This window comes from Gymnoscopelus braueri (genome assembly GCF_963280865.1).
Source record: "Gymnoscopelus braueri genome assembly, chromosome: 22".
NCBI classification, from domain to species: Eukaryota; Metazoa; Chordata; class Actinopteri; order Myctophiformes; family Myctophidae; genus Gymnoscopelus; species Gymnoscopelus braueri.
This window is the reverse complement of record NC_137624.1, coordinates 3,210,125-3,226,428: the sequence shown is the minus strand read 5'-3', so window position 1 is coordinate 3,226,428 and position 16,304 is coordinate 3,210,125. Positions and strand designations below refer to the sequence as shown.

The window sequence follows — 16,304 nt, the reverse complement described above, 5'->3', positions numbered from 1 at the left end:
GTCTGGTCTGTGACAAACTGCCAGGGTCTGGTCTGTGACTAACTGCCAGGGTATGGTCTGTGCGCCTTTTCTCTGTCTTGTTGATTGTGTTGAACACAGCGAGGTTCAGGTTGTGCCCGAAGCAGCTCAACCAGGGCCAGCCTAACTTACGAGCAGGGCTCCGCTTTTAAGTTGGCTCCAATGTCGGTCGTGAGACAGGACAAGTTTTCCTCTTTTAATCCCCATTCTCGCAGAGCCTCCTTCAAGGCGTCATTTAAGTTATCGGCAGTGTGATCCTCGGGCAAAAAGCTGGCATCTGGATAACAGGGTCGACTCTTTGTCTAAGTAATGAAAGGTAAGTGACATGTACCGTGTAATTTTTGGGCTGGACCACACGTCTGTGGTGAGGGGAAAGTGATCAACTTTTGAGATGTCATGTTGCAGCTCACTCCGAAGACGGTAATTCCTCGATGTTACCTAGTACTGGCCATCGAGTGTGGTTAAAGCCTCACTACGTAACTTGTTTTATTGAATACATTTTTATTTTGTCCAATCTGTATGGTAGAGTATGTTATACAATATAATGTATACAATTGCTGTGTTGTATTTTGTCTCCCTGCTCTTCTATTGAGACATTTAAATCATGTCAAAGGTCATGTCTCACCTAGACACAGGATCTGACAGGAATTTTGACCTGATGGTCAAGATTCAATTTATCTCCTGAACAAGCAGACCGGCTCTATTAGCACAATGGTAAAGAAAAAAAATCAGCACTTGCGCAGGAAACCGGGTTCAAATACGATTAGAAGAGGAAAGTTACATAGTGCTGCTTTAACATGTCTCTGAACGATTGATTTTCAACTGTGTAGAATGATACCATCTCTTTGCAGATGAATCTGGTCACCGCATCAGTGCATCCTTTCCACCTCATACTGCCTCGCACTGCCTGCACTAATAATGGACTATGTGATTGATTTGGCTTTCCAGCAAGCCCAAATTTGGCAGCCTCACTTATGTGGTGCGATTGCAGCTCAGTGTGTACATTAGAGGTGTTGCCTCCAAATGCTTGCATCTTACCCAGACATAGTTTAAAGATAACCTTCATTAACATTATCAGGTTCCGTATCAGTTGGGTTAAAATCCAAAATATCAGCAAACAGGCACTTTTGACCTGGGCTTTGACACCAAATCCCCCGCCTCTCGTGTGAGTTTAGAGACAGCCTTCTTTCTCCCTCCCCCACTCTGGTCATGTGATATGCTTCTGTGCCATGGCTGCCTGCAGCCTGCTGCCTATAGCCTGCTGCCTGCATTTACAAATGATCAATATTTGTATAAACTCCTGAAGCAGGGGTCATCAACATGTCCGTCCACGGACAAACATGTCCGTGGCACGACTTGTCTATGTCCGTGACCCATTTTATTTTTGTTTATTTCTTTTGAAGAAATGCAAAAATATCGTCTATATTCTTCTTTTTTCATGATAATGTAAAAGAATACTGCTATTCACAATCTAATCTTTGAATTCAAATTGATTTGAATATGTTTTGTAAACTCGTAAAGTGTCAGGATGACATGCTCATTAATATGTTGCAGGGGATTTGTGGTATTGTACATGGTACCATACATGATTGCATCAGGTGTAAGTAACAAGACAGCTAGAAGTAATGTTTGATAATAGCTATCTAAATTTCCTGTTTTTTTTCAAAGAGTCCAAAAATAACAGTATATAACTATAACAACACTCCACAATCATAATCAGTGGAAACCCTTTATCCACAGCCTGGGGGTCCACAATCACCATCAGACCTCCAGCTTATACATTTTGCTCACCTCTGATTAAAGTTAGGAGCCCTTACATGAAAGTAGTTGTAACTTGTGACACTGCATTCCTGTCATGCCCTGTATATCATTATCTAATCACTCATCATGTACATACAGGTGTATGATGTTTTTGACTCTGACCTTTCTTTTTCCATTGTTCTACATATCTTCCATCACAACTGAGCAAGGTCTAAGACTCCCTCATCATGATAGAAGCTTTCTCATCAAGATATCACCGTAATGGAAAAAAAACACTATCTACCATACCAATCAAAAAAAAAAAGTTTTGGATTGGTACGGTAGAACTGGTTGAACTTGATCTCCTCCTGATCTCAAGTAACACTGTCCTCTGAAAAAGCCAGCAATCTCAACAATAATCATATGACCCACTCACCTCTGTACCTAAAAGGCCATTTGCTCATGTAATGTGTGATAGAAGCACTGTACTGATAAGACCCAAATATTGAAATCCCAAATCCCAAAATAGACTTCCATCATGCCACATTTATGCCTGTCTTAGCCTCCTGGCAGTCTTAAGGTTTTCTGAAGAAAAGGTAACCTCTTTAACCCTGGCATCCCCATTTCTAATTATTTATTTATTTACTTAGCCTTTAATGACATGCCCAAGTCATTATAGGCCAAGTAAATAAATAAATGATTAGAAACATTTCTGAAATGTTTTGAAAATACCAGATCTACAATCTCTCAACATGTCACCTTGTAGATTGGCTTTATGAATGGCTTATATTTCTTTGTGGCTCAGTGGTTAATGCAGATATGCTTGACTGTAGCACATTGGCATAGACAATATGGCAGGCACGTTAGGATTGTACATTAATTGTGTATTTCTGGTAAAAACATTATTGATCACTTATTTTGAATGTCTGTGGCAAAAATATAATATCGATGGAAATGTCCATCACAAGCTGGCATGGTGATGACCCCTGTCCTGAAGTCAAAAGTTCATACATGCTCAGCCCTGGACTAATCAGAGTCTTTGGACTCATTTACAGATGTGGAATCAGAGGGTTAACAATTCACAATGTCAACAAAACGCACTGGTGTCTAAAACCTGTATTGACGGAAAGAAGCAGAGGATTAAACAGTGAAAAGACTGTAGCTGAGTGGGCAGAGAGGCAGCCTGGTAAACAGAAGGTCCCTGTTCACTTCCCAAAAGTGTCAAAGTGTCCCTGAGCAAGACACTTAACCCCTAACTGCTCTCCAGGTGCTGTACAAATAGCACTCACTGCTTCTAATGGATATAGGAAGAGTATGAGTACCCCTGGCAAGCATATACGTTATACCCTTAAATCCGGAAAAGCATCTTTGTCATTTTAGATGTTGCCATCTAAAATTACATAGCAACATGAATCTTTGCTTGATTTATTTTTTTATTTTTTGAATGAAGAATTAGATTTTTTTCAGAAGGCGGCCTCAGGTCTATATGGGTTGAATTGGGTTATTTTTGCCAACATAAATAAATAATAAATATATGCTTTGTAAAATGATGTCAAGTATACATGATTTGAGCATGCACGGTACACCGTTATCATTTAGCCTGTACTTTACATTATTTCAGACCATTGTCCAACATGCCATAATGTGTTTGTGTACCATACATGGAACTGGATAGAGCTCTGTCATTATTATTCTAAGTATGTGTCTCATCAGCAAGAACTGCACAGTGATGGTGAAGAAAGAGAACTTGGAAAGACACTTGCGGACAAACCACATGTCATTTGACCAGACATGTGGTGCAATTATCAGTATGTTAATCATAAATAATGTTTTTATTATTGTTTTTTGATGTGCATTACACCATTTGTCATTCAGTGCAACAAGGTTTTCATGACAATAGCTTTGTTATCTCTTGTTTTAACTAGTTTACAACGTTTAAGTAAAAATTAATTGCAAGCAATTATATTTAATTGTTGTATGAACACTATGATAACTGTAAGACTATCATCCTTTAAAGGTATACTAAGACACATTATCTTTATAATGTAGATACATTACACAGAATAAAATGCAAAAAATCTATGAAACTATCTTTATCTTTATCCATTGTTGTTTTACTAAGAGAGACAAAAACAAATATCAAAGTTATTGCATTTTAATATAAAATACTGGTGTTTTACTGGTGTTGCACTGAATGACATTTTGTTACTCTGAATGACTTCATTACAGCCCACACATATAGATTAATTGTGATTTATTCAGCAAGAACAATAATGATTCCATGAATTATTATTACTAGCAGCAATAATATTTCCCTTTAGCTATTTTTAAGTAATACATCTGTGTAAATTAAGCATGCACATTTTGAACATCTTGGCTTGTTTTTATGCATCGTTTTTATAACTGAAAAAGAGGTAAAATGAAAAGAATTGTTAGTAATAATAGTTCATAGGGCCATAATTGTTATTGCTGCAGGAATCACATTTAATCAGTATGTATTAGTATTTATTAAATGGGCTGTCATTCAGTGTAATGCCAGTATTTAAATAATTATAATACATTAAAATACTATTGTATTTTAGACTAAGATGGACAAAAACAAATCTTAAAGGATGAGGTAAAAATATTTTCATATTGTTTTTTCAGTGTGAGGGAGGACGTTTTTGTAACAACTTCTGGTAAAATTATTGACCAGTTATTTTGTATGTCCATGACAAAAATTAAATATTGATCAAAATGTCCATCACAAGCTGGCATGGTGATGACCCCTGGTCCTGACCCATAGCTTGGGAACCACTGATCATAACTACTGTCTCCCTCTGCTGGACAGTTCTTCAGTAATGAAGAATGAAAATGTTTTAATGTGCAACAAATATACTGATCAATATTGTACTTTTTACTCCACTACAATGATTTGGAAACTTTAGTTACAAGTTACTTTATACATTTAGATTATTATTAAATATTACTAATTAAGCCCATACACTTTGTCTATTCAAAAATAGTCAATCTACAAGCTCACAACACGTTACATTGTGAGCTTGCATATCTGCTATTCTATTTTTTAATTGTGAACGTTTTTGGAAACATTCTGCATTACGAGTATTTTTGGTACTTTAAGTATATTTTGATACCAATACCAATACTTTTGTACTTTTACACCACTTTAAAATATTGAATACAGGTCCAATAATATTTCTACATTGTGGTATTGATGCTTTTACTTAAAAAACTATTCTGAGTACTTCTTTCACCACTGCTGTCAATCATACAAGTTAAAATGAAATCTGTCAATCATAGCAGTTAGAATGACAGCCGTCAATCATAGCAGTTAGAATGACAGCTGTCAATCATATCACTTCAGTTCAGTATTGTGTTCATTTCAAGGTCATTTGAGGTCAGTCACAGAGCAGCATCAACTTCAACAGAAATTGTAATTTATAAGTTAAAAGATTTATGGATTTCAAATCCATAAATCCAAACTTGAATGAGGTTAAATCAAATCATCTTTATTTACAAAGCACAGTTAAAACAACCTGGTCAAACAAACTGATGTACAAGTTAGAACTCTAAACAAAACAGCATATTTATGTAATGTTTTATATTTGTATTCTTTGATAGAAAAGTTCCTCCCCTCTCAGAACCCGGTAGGTTGACTGGAGTTGATTGACACTCCAAAACCCCTCACACACAAACTGCACCACTTTAAACATTAATGCTATTAGTCCTGACGATCTTTGACCTTGAATGACCTTTTGGCCAAATTAGTAAAAAAAATAATAATATTCAACTCTCACAATGAGGACCACATATTTTACTGTCATCACCTTCCTAAAAAGTGCCCTACGTAATTTTTTGAGTAAAGTTGTATTTGTTTACCTCTGGTAAAATTGCCTAAATCCGTATGCAAAAAAATCAGGTTTACAATTTCCTCACAATGTAAATTGGCCTAAGTCATTTAATCCTCTTATGTTACATAATTGACAGTGTTATGTGTACTGTATCAATATTCATACTGTATATGGTCAAACCTGTTTTGTGTGAAAATATTTAAAAATATATATCTATATTTGGTTCATTTTTTTCAGTTTTCTGAAAAACATAAAAAAAATAACTAAATGACTCTGGTAATTATTTTAGAAAGGTGACACTGTGTAGATGTGTCAGGAGACTGAGTGCTACACTGTAACATCTGGTCCATTTGTAATATCAGCTTTGCACATGCTGTACTGTACTGTACTGTACTGTACTGTACTGTACTGTACTGTACTGTACTGTACTGTACTGTACTGTACTGTACTGTACTGTACTGTACTGTATTGTACAGCATATGAATGACAGGGACTTTTTTCAATCAAATTAATACAATGTCAAGGTCTAGAAGGTTAAGATAATCATAGTAACATACAGTAATGGTGTCATCTGCTGAAGCAAACAAGTCTGAAGCCTTGATTCACAAACTCAAATCCAAAGCATCACAAAACATTCATGCTAAACGTCATACAATATTGTGTCTCGAATCAGGTGCTGTCGGGTGGAAACCTAGTATGTCCAAAACTGTTAATTTTCAAGAAATGTAAAAAATTCCCTCTGTTCCAATGGATACAAAATAGTTATTATTTAGTCACAAGCTCCTTTTGTGCAACACTACCTCAGGGCATTAATTTGCAAAGAAGCCTAAAAAGTTTAAATATGGAGATACAAGGTTTTTGCCCTACAGAGACAATATTCTATTTTCTACGTAAATTTGTTGGCCCAGATGTTACAGCTGTTCTGGTTTTGGATACAATAATGTATCCAATGTATCCAAATACACTACCTTTTCAAAACTTCTCATTTTAAGTCATTTCCAATAATTATATAAAGAAAAAAACTGATATTGTTGTTTAAATATGAACTAGTATTAAACTATGTTCTGTTGTCATTTAATCTGTTGCCCTGACAAAATGCATGGATTAAAAGCCATGCATTTCTGTCAGTCATCTATTTAGACAGTAAACACATGATGTATTAGAGCTGGTAGATAATAGAGATCAAACAAAATAATTTCCAGTTGGCCTACTGTATTTTTACATGAACCAGTGATTTATTATCTGACAGATGAGACAAAACACTGTATTTACAGGATCCCTCACACCAAATGGAATATAAAAAAATACAAATACAACAAATATGAATCTATATTTCAGTCATCATCTCAATGAAATATCATAATAACATGTATAAATACACCTTAAATCACATCTAGTTTCAAATGTTTAGCTTCATCTTCTGTACAAAGCTGATTTAGAAATATTTTTTTGTTTAGATAAAGTATAGATAAATGATCAAAAATATGTATTTTAATTTGCTGTTGAAGCTCATTTAGTCATTAGCTGACATTGACAAATCAGTTTGAACCTAAACAGTGATATAGTTTACACCAACATATAGAAATGTGTCCATATTATAATATACAGGATAACAATTGTTCATGAAGATTTGACTGTTGACATGATAAGAAGAAGAACAAAGAAAATAATTATATCCCTGTTCCCCGGCCTAAAATGATAAGTTATGACAGAAATAAACAGGAAGGACGTGAACAAAATATAGGAATGTGACATGATTACATTATTTCACATCAACCGATTAATTTGGTGATGCCTCATTCGTACAGGCTGATGATTTTATTCAAGGAGAAAAAACTCTTATTGAAAAATGAATGATGTCACTATCAATGTGTTATATGAATTAATCAGATGAAAGAAATGCTCCAGGTGTGTACGGACTAAGAGAAAGTAAATAATTTAAGAACCAATGTACAAATATGACTGTGTCCTTCTCAGTTATCATGATTATGAATAACTGACATGAGTAAATGTATAAAATAAATCAATGTTATGACAATGATCATGTTTGATATTGTCACTGTCAGATGGAAACCTTGTAGGCCTATGTCCAAAACTGTTCGAAGAAATATAAAAAGTAATCTGTGTTCCAATTGATCCAATGCAGTTATTAGAGATGCGTGGATCACGACCGCGGCTAAAACCGCAGTGATTGTCAAACTAAAGTTTCATCTATGAAACATCTTCATCTGCCACACTCATCACATCAGTGTCTGGCTGGCTGGAAGCTTCAGATATGGTGCCATATCCTGAAGAGTGGCTCTTCAGCAGCCAATCACGAACCTTGTCAGGTGAACAGCAGTATGAACTTCCTGCTTCAGATGGTGTTCCACCACTCACTGCAACACAAGACAACACAAAACAAGATACTTATTATATATTGTCTCCGCTACCCCCTGTCCGTCCTTTTCTGTGTGTGTGTGTGCATCATGGTCATGAACATTACTACTGCTCAATATCAGCTATTATAGGAAGCCGCTCAATTTGGAGGAGGCGTTGCTTCCTTTACCCATGATTGTTGTCCACTGTGTTCGACAAGTAGGCCTATGCCATCTTTTGTTTTGTATGTAACAATGCTCTGCTTTACATGCACTTTGTAACTGGCTGTTTTCCCTTTATCTGACTGCACTGGCAGTGTTTATGTCCTTTGTACATCCTGTACTTCTTATTATGTGGACATAAATAAATATTTCAAATGTGTGTGTGTGTGTGTGTGTGTGTGTGTGTGTGTGTGTGTGTGTGTGTGTGTGTGTGTGTGTGTGTGTGTGTGTGTGTGTGTGTGTGTGTGTGTGTGTGTGTGTGTGTGTGTGTGTGTGTGTGAGAGTGTGTGTGTGTGTGTGTGTGTGTGTGTGTGTGTGTGTGTGTGTGTGTGTGTGTGTGTGTGTGTGTGTGTGTGTGTGTGTGTGTGTGTGTGTGTGTGTGTGTGTGTGTGTGTGTGTGTGTGTGTGTGTGTGTGTGTGTGTGTGTGTGTGTGTATTTAGAACAATATATGTTATGATGATTCTGTCTACTAAAGTCTAGGTCACTGTTTTTCCAGTGTCTTTTATTGAGTTTATCTGAGTCACTGTAAAAAACGATCACATTGAAGTGTGCTATAAGATCAATTATATTGATACTCACAGCTTGGAGGATACCATTCCATGCTCTTCCTTCTTCTCCTGACAGCTGGCAGGGTTGGCTCTTCTGGTTCCTTCACCACAAACTTAAACATCATCCTCTCTATCATCTCATCCATATCCCTCCTCCCTTCCTCCTCTCTCATCCTCCCTTCCTCCTCTCTCATCCTCCATTCTTCTTCTCGTCTGTTCCATTCTTCAGCAGTAAATGTTTGCCCTCCTGTCAGTCTTTCAAACAGTGTCTTCTGTCTCGTCTCATGTCCCTCCCTGAGGTGTCCTGTGTCTCTGACAGACCTGTCTTCTCTTAAGTCTGAAGGTGCAAAGTGTCCTCTGTTCCTCGTCACCATGTCTTCTACTTTCTCCATCAGCTCTTTTACTTCTGAGATGTCCCACTCGATGCAGTCTAGAACATGGTATCTTTGGCCACATTTCTCCAGGATCCTCCTCAGAGGTTCTCCTTCAGACTCTATGTACTCCTCAACACGTCTCTCTCCCAGCCAGTATCCCATTGTGAACAGAACCAGAGTGTGTCTCCAGACTCTGTCCCCCAGCAGCTCCATGTGTTCCTCCACTGATCTCCTGTCAGCTTCAGAGAAACTGTACGTGATAGGAACATTCAACAGGACAGCGTGGGGTCCAGGAGAACACAGAGTCAGACCGTGTAGGAGGACATCTTTGATCTTCTGTGATGGAGGTGTAGTCGACCAGTCTGGACAGATCACCACACTGGTCAGCAAATTGTCAGCAAATCGTCTCTGTTGTCTGACACATTCTGTAAAAGGGCAGGGGCTCAAGCCCCCTTTGATGTCTATGTGTGCACGTGCCTGACCACAGATCACAGTGAAATTTTAATGTAAAACACAGAAGGCTTGAAAGATTACAGAGCAAATGAAAATATATATTTGTTGGACTGTCTACCAATCAGTTTTTAACCACTGAATATAAATCAAACACGATGGACACAAGTACAATAACTAACATGAATAATAAAGACAAACTATATAAACTGAACAAAGTAACTGAAAAGACAACCCAATTCTACATTCTGTGTGTGTCTGTGTGTGTGTGTGTGTGTGTGTGTGTGTGTGTGTGTGTGTGTGTGTGTGTGTGTGTGTGTGTGTGTGTGTGTGTGTGTGTGTGTGTGTGTGTGTGTGTGTGTGTGTGTGTGTGTGTGTGCATGTGGGTGGGTGGGTGCGTGGGTGGGTGTGTGTGTGTGTAATGATCACTGACAGTTTGTTGGTCACATGATGATTCAAACATTCATGACGGCATACCTTAACATCATCATCAGAAAACATTGATATCTGATCTGTTTATTACTTTCAGGTCATTCATTATAACATATTGTAAAGTTCATGCAATATTACTCACCTTCCATTCTGTAAACACTTCCCCCTGCAGTATGACATCTCCAGCCCAGCTCCTCGTACCCTGGTCTCCTCCAACCAACATCAGCCTCACATCTGGTAGACTCTGATGTTCTCCTGACACACAAACTCTACATTAGTTCACTATTTGACTATTTAGGTCTGGATTCAGAGATTAAGCTATAATAATATATTAATTATTACAAACAATTCCGACCACAGAACAGTATATATAAATGTATTGAAAATGGATTAATGAATCCTTGAAGATATCAATCATTTGGTCATTAAATCAGTGATAACTTTACAGACTTTAAAATTGTACAGCAGTCTTTATATTGTTGCTGTCAGGCAGAAACCTCCATAAGTCAGCTTTTTTCATGTTTTTTTCAGAAAATGAATGCCTTACTTCATCATACATACCAATCTACAAGCTCACAACGTGTCGCATGGCGGCACATTGTGAGCTTGTAGAACGCCTATTTTCTCTGTTTATAAAGATATTTTAAATTAACGTTAAAGTCTGCCAGTGAGCTTTTTAAAATACTGAACCAAATAAAAGTATTAAAAAGAGCTCATGACCTAATAATAACTACACTGAATCCATTGGAACACATTTCCATTTCCTGAGAATATGAGATTTCCACCCGACAGCCACCATAGAACGTATTACAACATTGAGAATATACAATTCAAATCTGTTTATAGATTCTACAAATCTCTGTGAGTGTGTGTCTGTCTGAGAGATGAGAGACTAGTAGCATGAAAAAACGTATATGATTAGTCAACGCATTTGACATTGTAAATCACTCCATACTGATTGATAAGTTGAAGGTTCGGTTTTGATAGTACATCAGTGAGCTGGATGAGATCCTCTCTGGAGGGGAAAGAACAGGTGGTGGAGGTGAACGGAATGATGTCCTCCTCCCTCCCAGTGAGCTTGAGCCCATATATGGCCATATCAGTCGGATAACTGGACAACTGCCAATCTGACCAGTTTCACAACAGACATTGCACTCCCCCGATACACATGCTGCGAGCGCACGCCAGGCACGTGTGCGTGCGTGCGGCGTGTGTGTGTGTGGAATGCACATATACAGGCCTGCACTAGTCAATATAAAATTGACAATAAAGTTGACAATATGAGCTCACTTCCTCTAATCTACAAGTGATTTATTATTGTTATTTTATCAGTGGTAATACACAGAGAGAGAGAGAGAGAGAGAGAGAGAGAGAGAGAGAGAGAGAGATTTTATCACCTTTAAACAGAGCTTTCAGAACAGTTCTCTGTCTGTGTGTCTTGGTCATCAATGTCAGGCCATGTTCCTCTCTGTTCCTCTTCCTCTCTGACAACTTCTCTGCAACATCTCCATCAACTTCATAGTGTCCACCTCTGTTTCCTGACACCATCTGTTCGATCTTCTCCAGCAGCTGTGTGACCTGAGTGTCATCTCTCTTCTCATTGTTGAAGACATGATACCTGTTCCCACATTTGTCAACAAGCCAGCGGAGGTCTTCCCCTCCAGCCTCAATGTACTGCTCAATGCGTGTGTCTCTCAGATGGTCTCCATGGGTGAACAGTACTTTAGTGTGACTCCACACTCTCTGTGACAGAAGTGACATGTATTCTTCTACTGCTACTTTATCTTCTTTGGTGAATGCTTCATGAAGAGGAACCGTCAGAAGAACAGCATGTGGTCCAGGAGGACAGAGACACACACTGTTCTGGATCTCCAGTTTATAAATCTCTGGAGAGTTCTTTAGTGTTCTGTTGTAGAACCAGCCTGGTGAGTCCACCACTGTCAGATGTCTCCCTGCTACTTCACCATCTTTTACACACTGCCCTGACCTTAGAACTCCAGTTTTAAAAACACTTCCACCCAGAATGGTGTTTCCTGCTGAACTCTTTCCAGACCACCACCTTCCCAACAACACAATCCTGAGGTAAGCCATTCCTGTCAGTGAAAACATTGTTCAGTCAGCATAATAATAATAAGAATAATAAGAATAAGAATAAGAATAAGAATAAGAATAAGAATAAGAATAAGAATAAGAATAAGAATAAGAATAAAAATAAAAATAAGAATAAGAATACGAATACGAATACGAATACGAATACGAATACGAATACGAATACGAATAAGAATAAGAATATGATGATGATGATGATGGTTGTTGTTGTTGTTGTTGTTATTATTATTGCAGTTATTATGCTCAAACTAAATATCTGCACTGCTACATCTGATAAACATGCTACAGTATGTATCTGATTCTATAGATTTTGCTCGACATTCTTTTGCACTTCAATTCAATAATTTATCCTAATAACTTGAACAGTTATCAGGATTTTGCTGTAGTGTGTTTGTAAAAATAATACAGCCAGATAATAAATGTCAGTCAGTTTCATATGAGGAAAGATCAGGATTTAGTGTCCAGCATGTAAAGTACAGGTTTATTAAAATAAGATAAACATTTAACAGCATTTAGTTGTAATGTCACTGGCACGATGCTGTGAATATAGATATTAAATATAGACACTGGATATATAGCATACTTGTGGCAGATACACCAGGCAGGGTTATCTTTAATAAACGTGCAATTGTAGTGAATTTAGTAAAAAACACATATCTCACACACTCTTACAAAGTTATTTATTGTAACAGCATATCTCTGCTGTCCGGCAGAAACCAACTAACTCCAAATTGTAACATTTTCAGGAAATGACCAAAACAAAACAAAAAGTAGAGTTAGGAGGTTTTGTTCATAATTGATAAGAACAGCTGAACCTGAACTGGACCTCCAAGCTCACAATGAGGTTGGAGGTCAAAAGGGGGTGGAGCCTGGAGTCAACAAGACCAGCTAACTCCACCCCCCTTTGGTGGAGTTAGCAGGTTTAGCAGAAAGTTTGAGGATCCAATGGAGTTAGCTGGTTTTGTCAGAAGCACTTTTTAATACTTTTCATTGGTTAAATATTTTTTTAATCAACACACAGACGTAAAGGGTGTTCAATAGCACTGATTTATGGAAAAAATACAAAAGCAAAAAATGGAGATGGTTTCTGCCGGACAGCAACGATATGCTGGTTCTGCTAAAATTCAAAATATCATTTACAGATGAGGGTTTTCTGAATCTGTCTTGAGAGATTATCATAAACCTAACCCTAACCCTATACATAAAGAGCAAGCTGTTTTTTCTTTTTTGTTTGTTTTATTATTATTTTTAATAAAGGTCAAATGTTGACCTTTAGGTATAAGACTGATTTTAGATCACAGGCTGCATGAATTGGTCACAATGTGACTTGATCTGGGTTATATCAGTGGTTGTCAAACATGTCCAGGACCCCCAAATTAATATGTAGTTGCCCTTTTGAAAATATTACAAGATCGCACACGTGCAACCCTTTGAAATAGTATAGGGTTGGTTAAAAAGATTGTTATGCTATATTAACTAATAACAGTAATGTTTTACTTGGTAATATTTTACAGTAATATTATTGCTTTCCCCCATTACGTAGTGTAACTTATTACTATTGCCAAAACAGTGATATTATTATTACATAGGCTATTACTTATTGATATGTTGTCCATATTGCCGTTTCAATGAACGTGATTAGTTTTTGTTGCTGACTGAGATAAAAGTGGTGTGTGTGTGTGTGTGTGTGTGTGTGTGTGTGTGTGTGTGTGTGTGTGTGTGTGTGTGTGTGTGTGTGTGTGTGTGTGTGTGTGTGTGTGTGTGTGTGTGTGTGTGTGTGTGTGTGTGTGTGTGTCAGTCCGTGAGGTGTGTATGCGTCAGGCTGCGTAGAGCAGCCCATTTAAGCGCCATATAAGGAGGTTGTCACATGCGCAAATAGAACAGATCTTCAATATGTCAACACGATGTGATGTTAGAAATGATTAGCTTATAGATCTGTTCCTTTTAAGCATGTGCTGCTATCACTCAAACTTATGACATACGTACAAGTCTGAGACAGACAGGTCTGTGCTCTGTGTGTAGCTTTAACATGAAGGAGGAGTGAATCATGAGGGAGAAGACAGGCAAACTTACTGTATAACATGTCATTGTTTTGAGTTTGTGTCAGTCAAAGACATAAACACACATTGTTGTCCATTGTAAACCTTTTATGGGCAACAAAGTATTCAACTAACTTTAGTTTTTACTCCTCCTGAGGATAATTATTACAGTAAAAGTATTATGTATTATACTGTTTTTTGATTGATTGAATATTGTATTAGACAGAAATGTAAAAAACAGCACGAGTACAGTCAAACACTTTGTCTAAAAGGATAACACCTAAAAATACCTTGTGGTCTTGTTTTTGGCATTGGGGTCCTAGGTATTCAATTCATCAACATTATGTATGTAATATAACTTAAAAAACACGGTGAAGCAGCATTCTGCTTCTACGGGCTGACGGCCAGTGGTGTTTTGGTACATTTTCACCCCCCTAGATTCACGAGCCAAGTAGGCCTACCCAAATGGCTACTTTACATAACAGGTTTACCGGTGGCGGTGTGCGTGCACGTGATGTCATTAAAATACCGTTCCACCACAAAAAAAATAAATAATCACCATTACACCACTGCTGACGGCTTGGATTAAACTCCCATTACACTTAAGACAGCCAGCCTCTGTGGATATCTTTAAAGCTCAAGACCTATTTCTTCACTCTTGCTTTTAGTTGATGTTTTAATCTCTGTGTTGTTGTCTTCACTGTTTTCCCTGATTCACTGCCTTTTTTTTTGGCAAATATTTTAATGTTGTTTTATTGCGTAGTTTTATGCTTTTTGCTTTTATTTTTTGCTTTATTATTATTTTTGCTTTTTTTGTAAAGCACTTTGCATTTCATGTCATGAAAGGTGCTTTACAAATAAAGTGTATCATTATTATTATTATTATTATTATTATTATTATTATTATTATTATTATTATTATTATTGATAACAACTAATGCCCAACACGGAATACATATAGTCAGATCAGTGCTTACCTTATTAGTGTCTACAGAGTTTGTCTTCGAAGAAACAAGTCCAGACTCTATAAGCTTCGTCCTCCAGTGTCAACATGTACGACTGACAAGTGATTCCTGTAAATGAAGAACATTGTGTAATCATAAACCTGCTGTAAGCAATGATTTTGGATAAAAGTCCACCTCCTTTATTGTTTTATATCAGAGAATGGAGAACTGCTGATTTCACCAGATAGTGTTATTGCACTTGACATTGAAGTGCAAATATTCTGAATTAAAATTATACAGCAGGGTTCACGAACTGTTCAGCTCAATAACCAAAAGATTAATTTGGCGTCTCCCTGGGACCAGTGTTGGGCGCGTTACTTTAAAAAAGTAATTAGTTATAGTTACTAGTTATTTCTCCAAAAAAGTATCTGAGTTAGTAACTGAATTACTCTATTGTAAAAGTAACTAGTTACTAGGAAAAGTAAGTATTTGCGTAAAAAAAGTTGCATGTATGTCAAAGAATTTGGATTGTTTTTGGGAGCAGGTTTCACAAGCCAGGTGCATACAGTAGAACAGCATAGACAGGTACTTACTACTTACACATAATAACCTTTGCCATGAGGGAGAAATAAACTTCAACTTCAATATATGTATTGCACTTCAATATAATATTTATTTGATTTGCACAACAGTTACTTAAACATAGGCATACATAATAGCTCTTTCCATGGGAAAGTTTACAGTATTAGTTGTTGTGCCGGTGAGGTAAGAAACCCTGGGGGGCTTATGCGAGTACCTCACCGTTTACATTACATATATTGATTTATTTAATATTAAAAACAAAAACAAAAAATAATGAACAGAGAAAGAAAAAAAATAACAAGACAGAAAAAAAAATAACATCTGTGAACTAAACATAAGATAAAGGAAAAATAAATTACAGACTGGGTAGAAGTGACAAAAACAAAACGGAAATAAAATGATTGGGACCAGGCAAAAACATGATTCTACAGTATAGCCATGTGAAAATAGTAAAGATAAGATATTTCGAAGGTCCATACTTGACACCAATTATGGTTGCCTACCATCTAGTGTATTCAATTTACTTAACAGACTTCTCTTGTAGGTAGGAAGGGAGGATGTGGTTGCCACTAGGTGGAAGTGGGCATTCCATAGCACAACACCTCTATATTTTGTGGCGAACTGCCCCCTGTTGGTG

General features: G+C 37.0%; 1 protein-coding gene across 1 annotated transcript in view; it reads right to left on the bottom strand.

Moving 5' to 3' along the window:
* Window positions 1–16,304, bottom strand: part of LOC308078299 (uncharacterized protein) — a 39,324-nt gene that overhangs the window by 20,017 nt on the left and 3,003 nt on the right. Inside the window, exons 2-7 of the mRNA XM_080419418.1 lie at window positions 15,119–15,214; window positions 11,391–12,086; window positions 10,136–10,248; window positions 9,368–9,490; window positions 8,769–9,252; window positions 7,847–7,987 (exon numbers count right to left, since the gene is read on the bottom strand). Coding sequence (XP_080275544.1) covers window positions 7,847–7,987; window positions 8,769–9,252; window positions 9,368–9,490; window positions 10,136–10,248; window positions 11,391–12,084 — 1,555 coding nt within the window. The 5' untranslated portion in view covers window positions 12,085–12,086; window positions 15,119–15,214. The remainder of the gene's footprint in view (window positions 1–7,846; window positions 7,988–8,768; window positions 9,253–9,367; window positions 9,491–10,135; window positions 10,249–11,390; window positions 12,087–15,118; window positions 15,215–16,304) is intronic.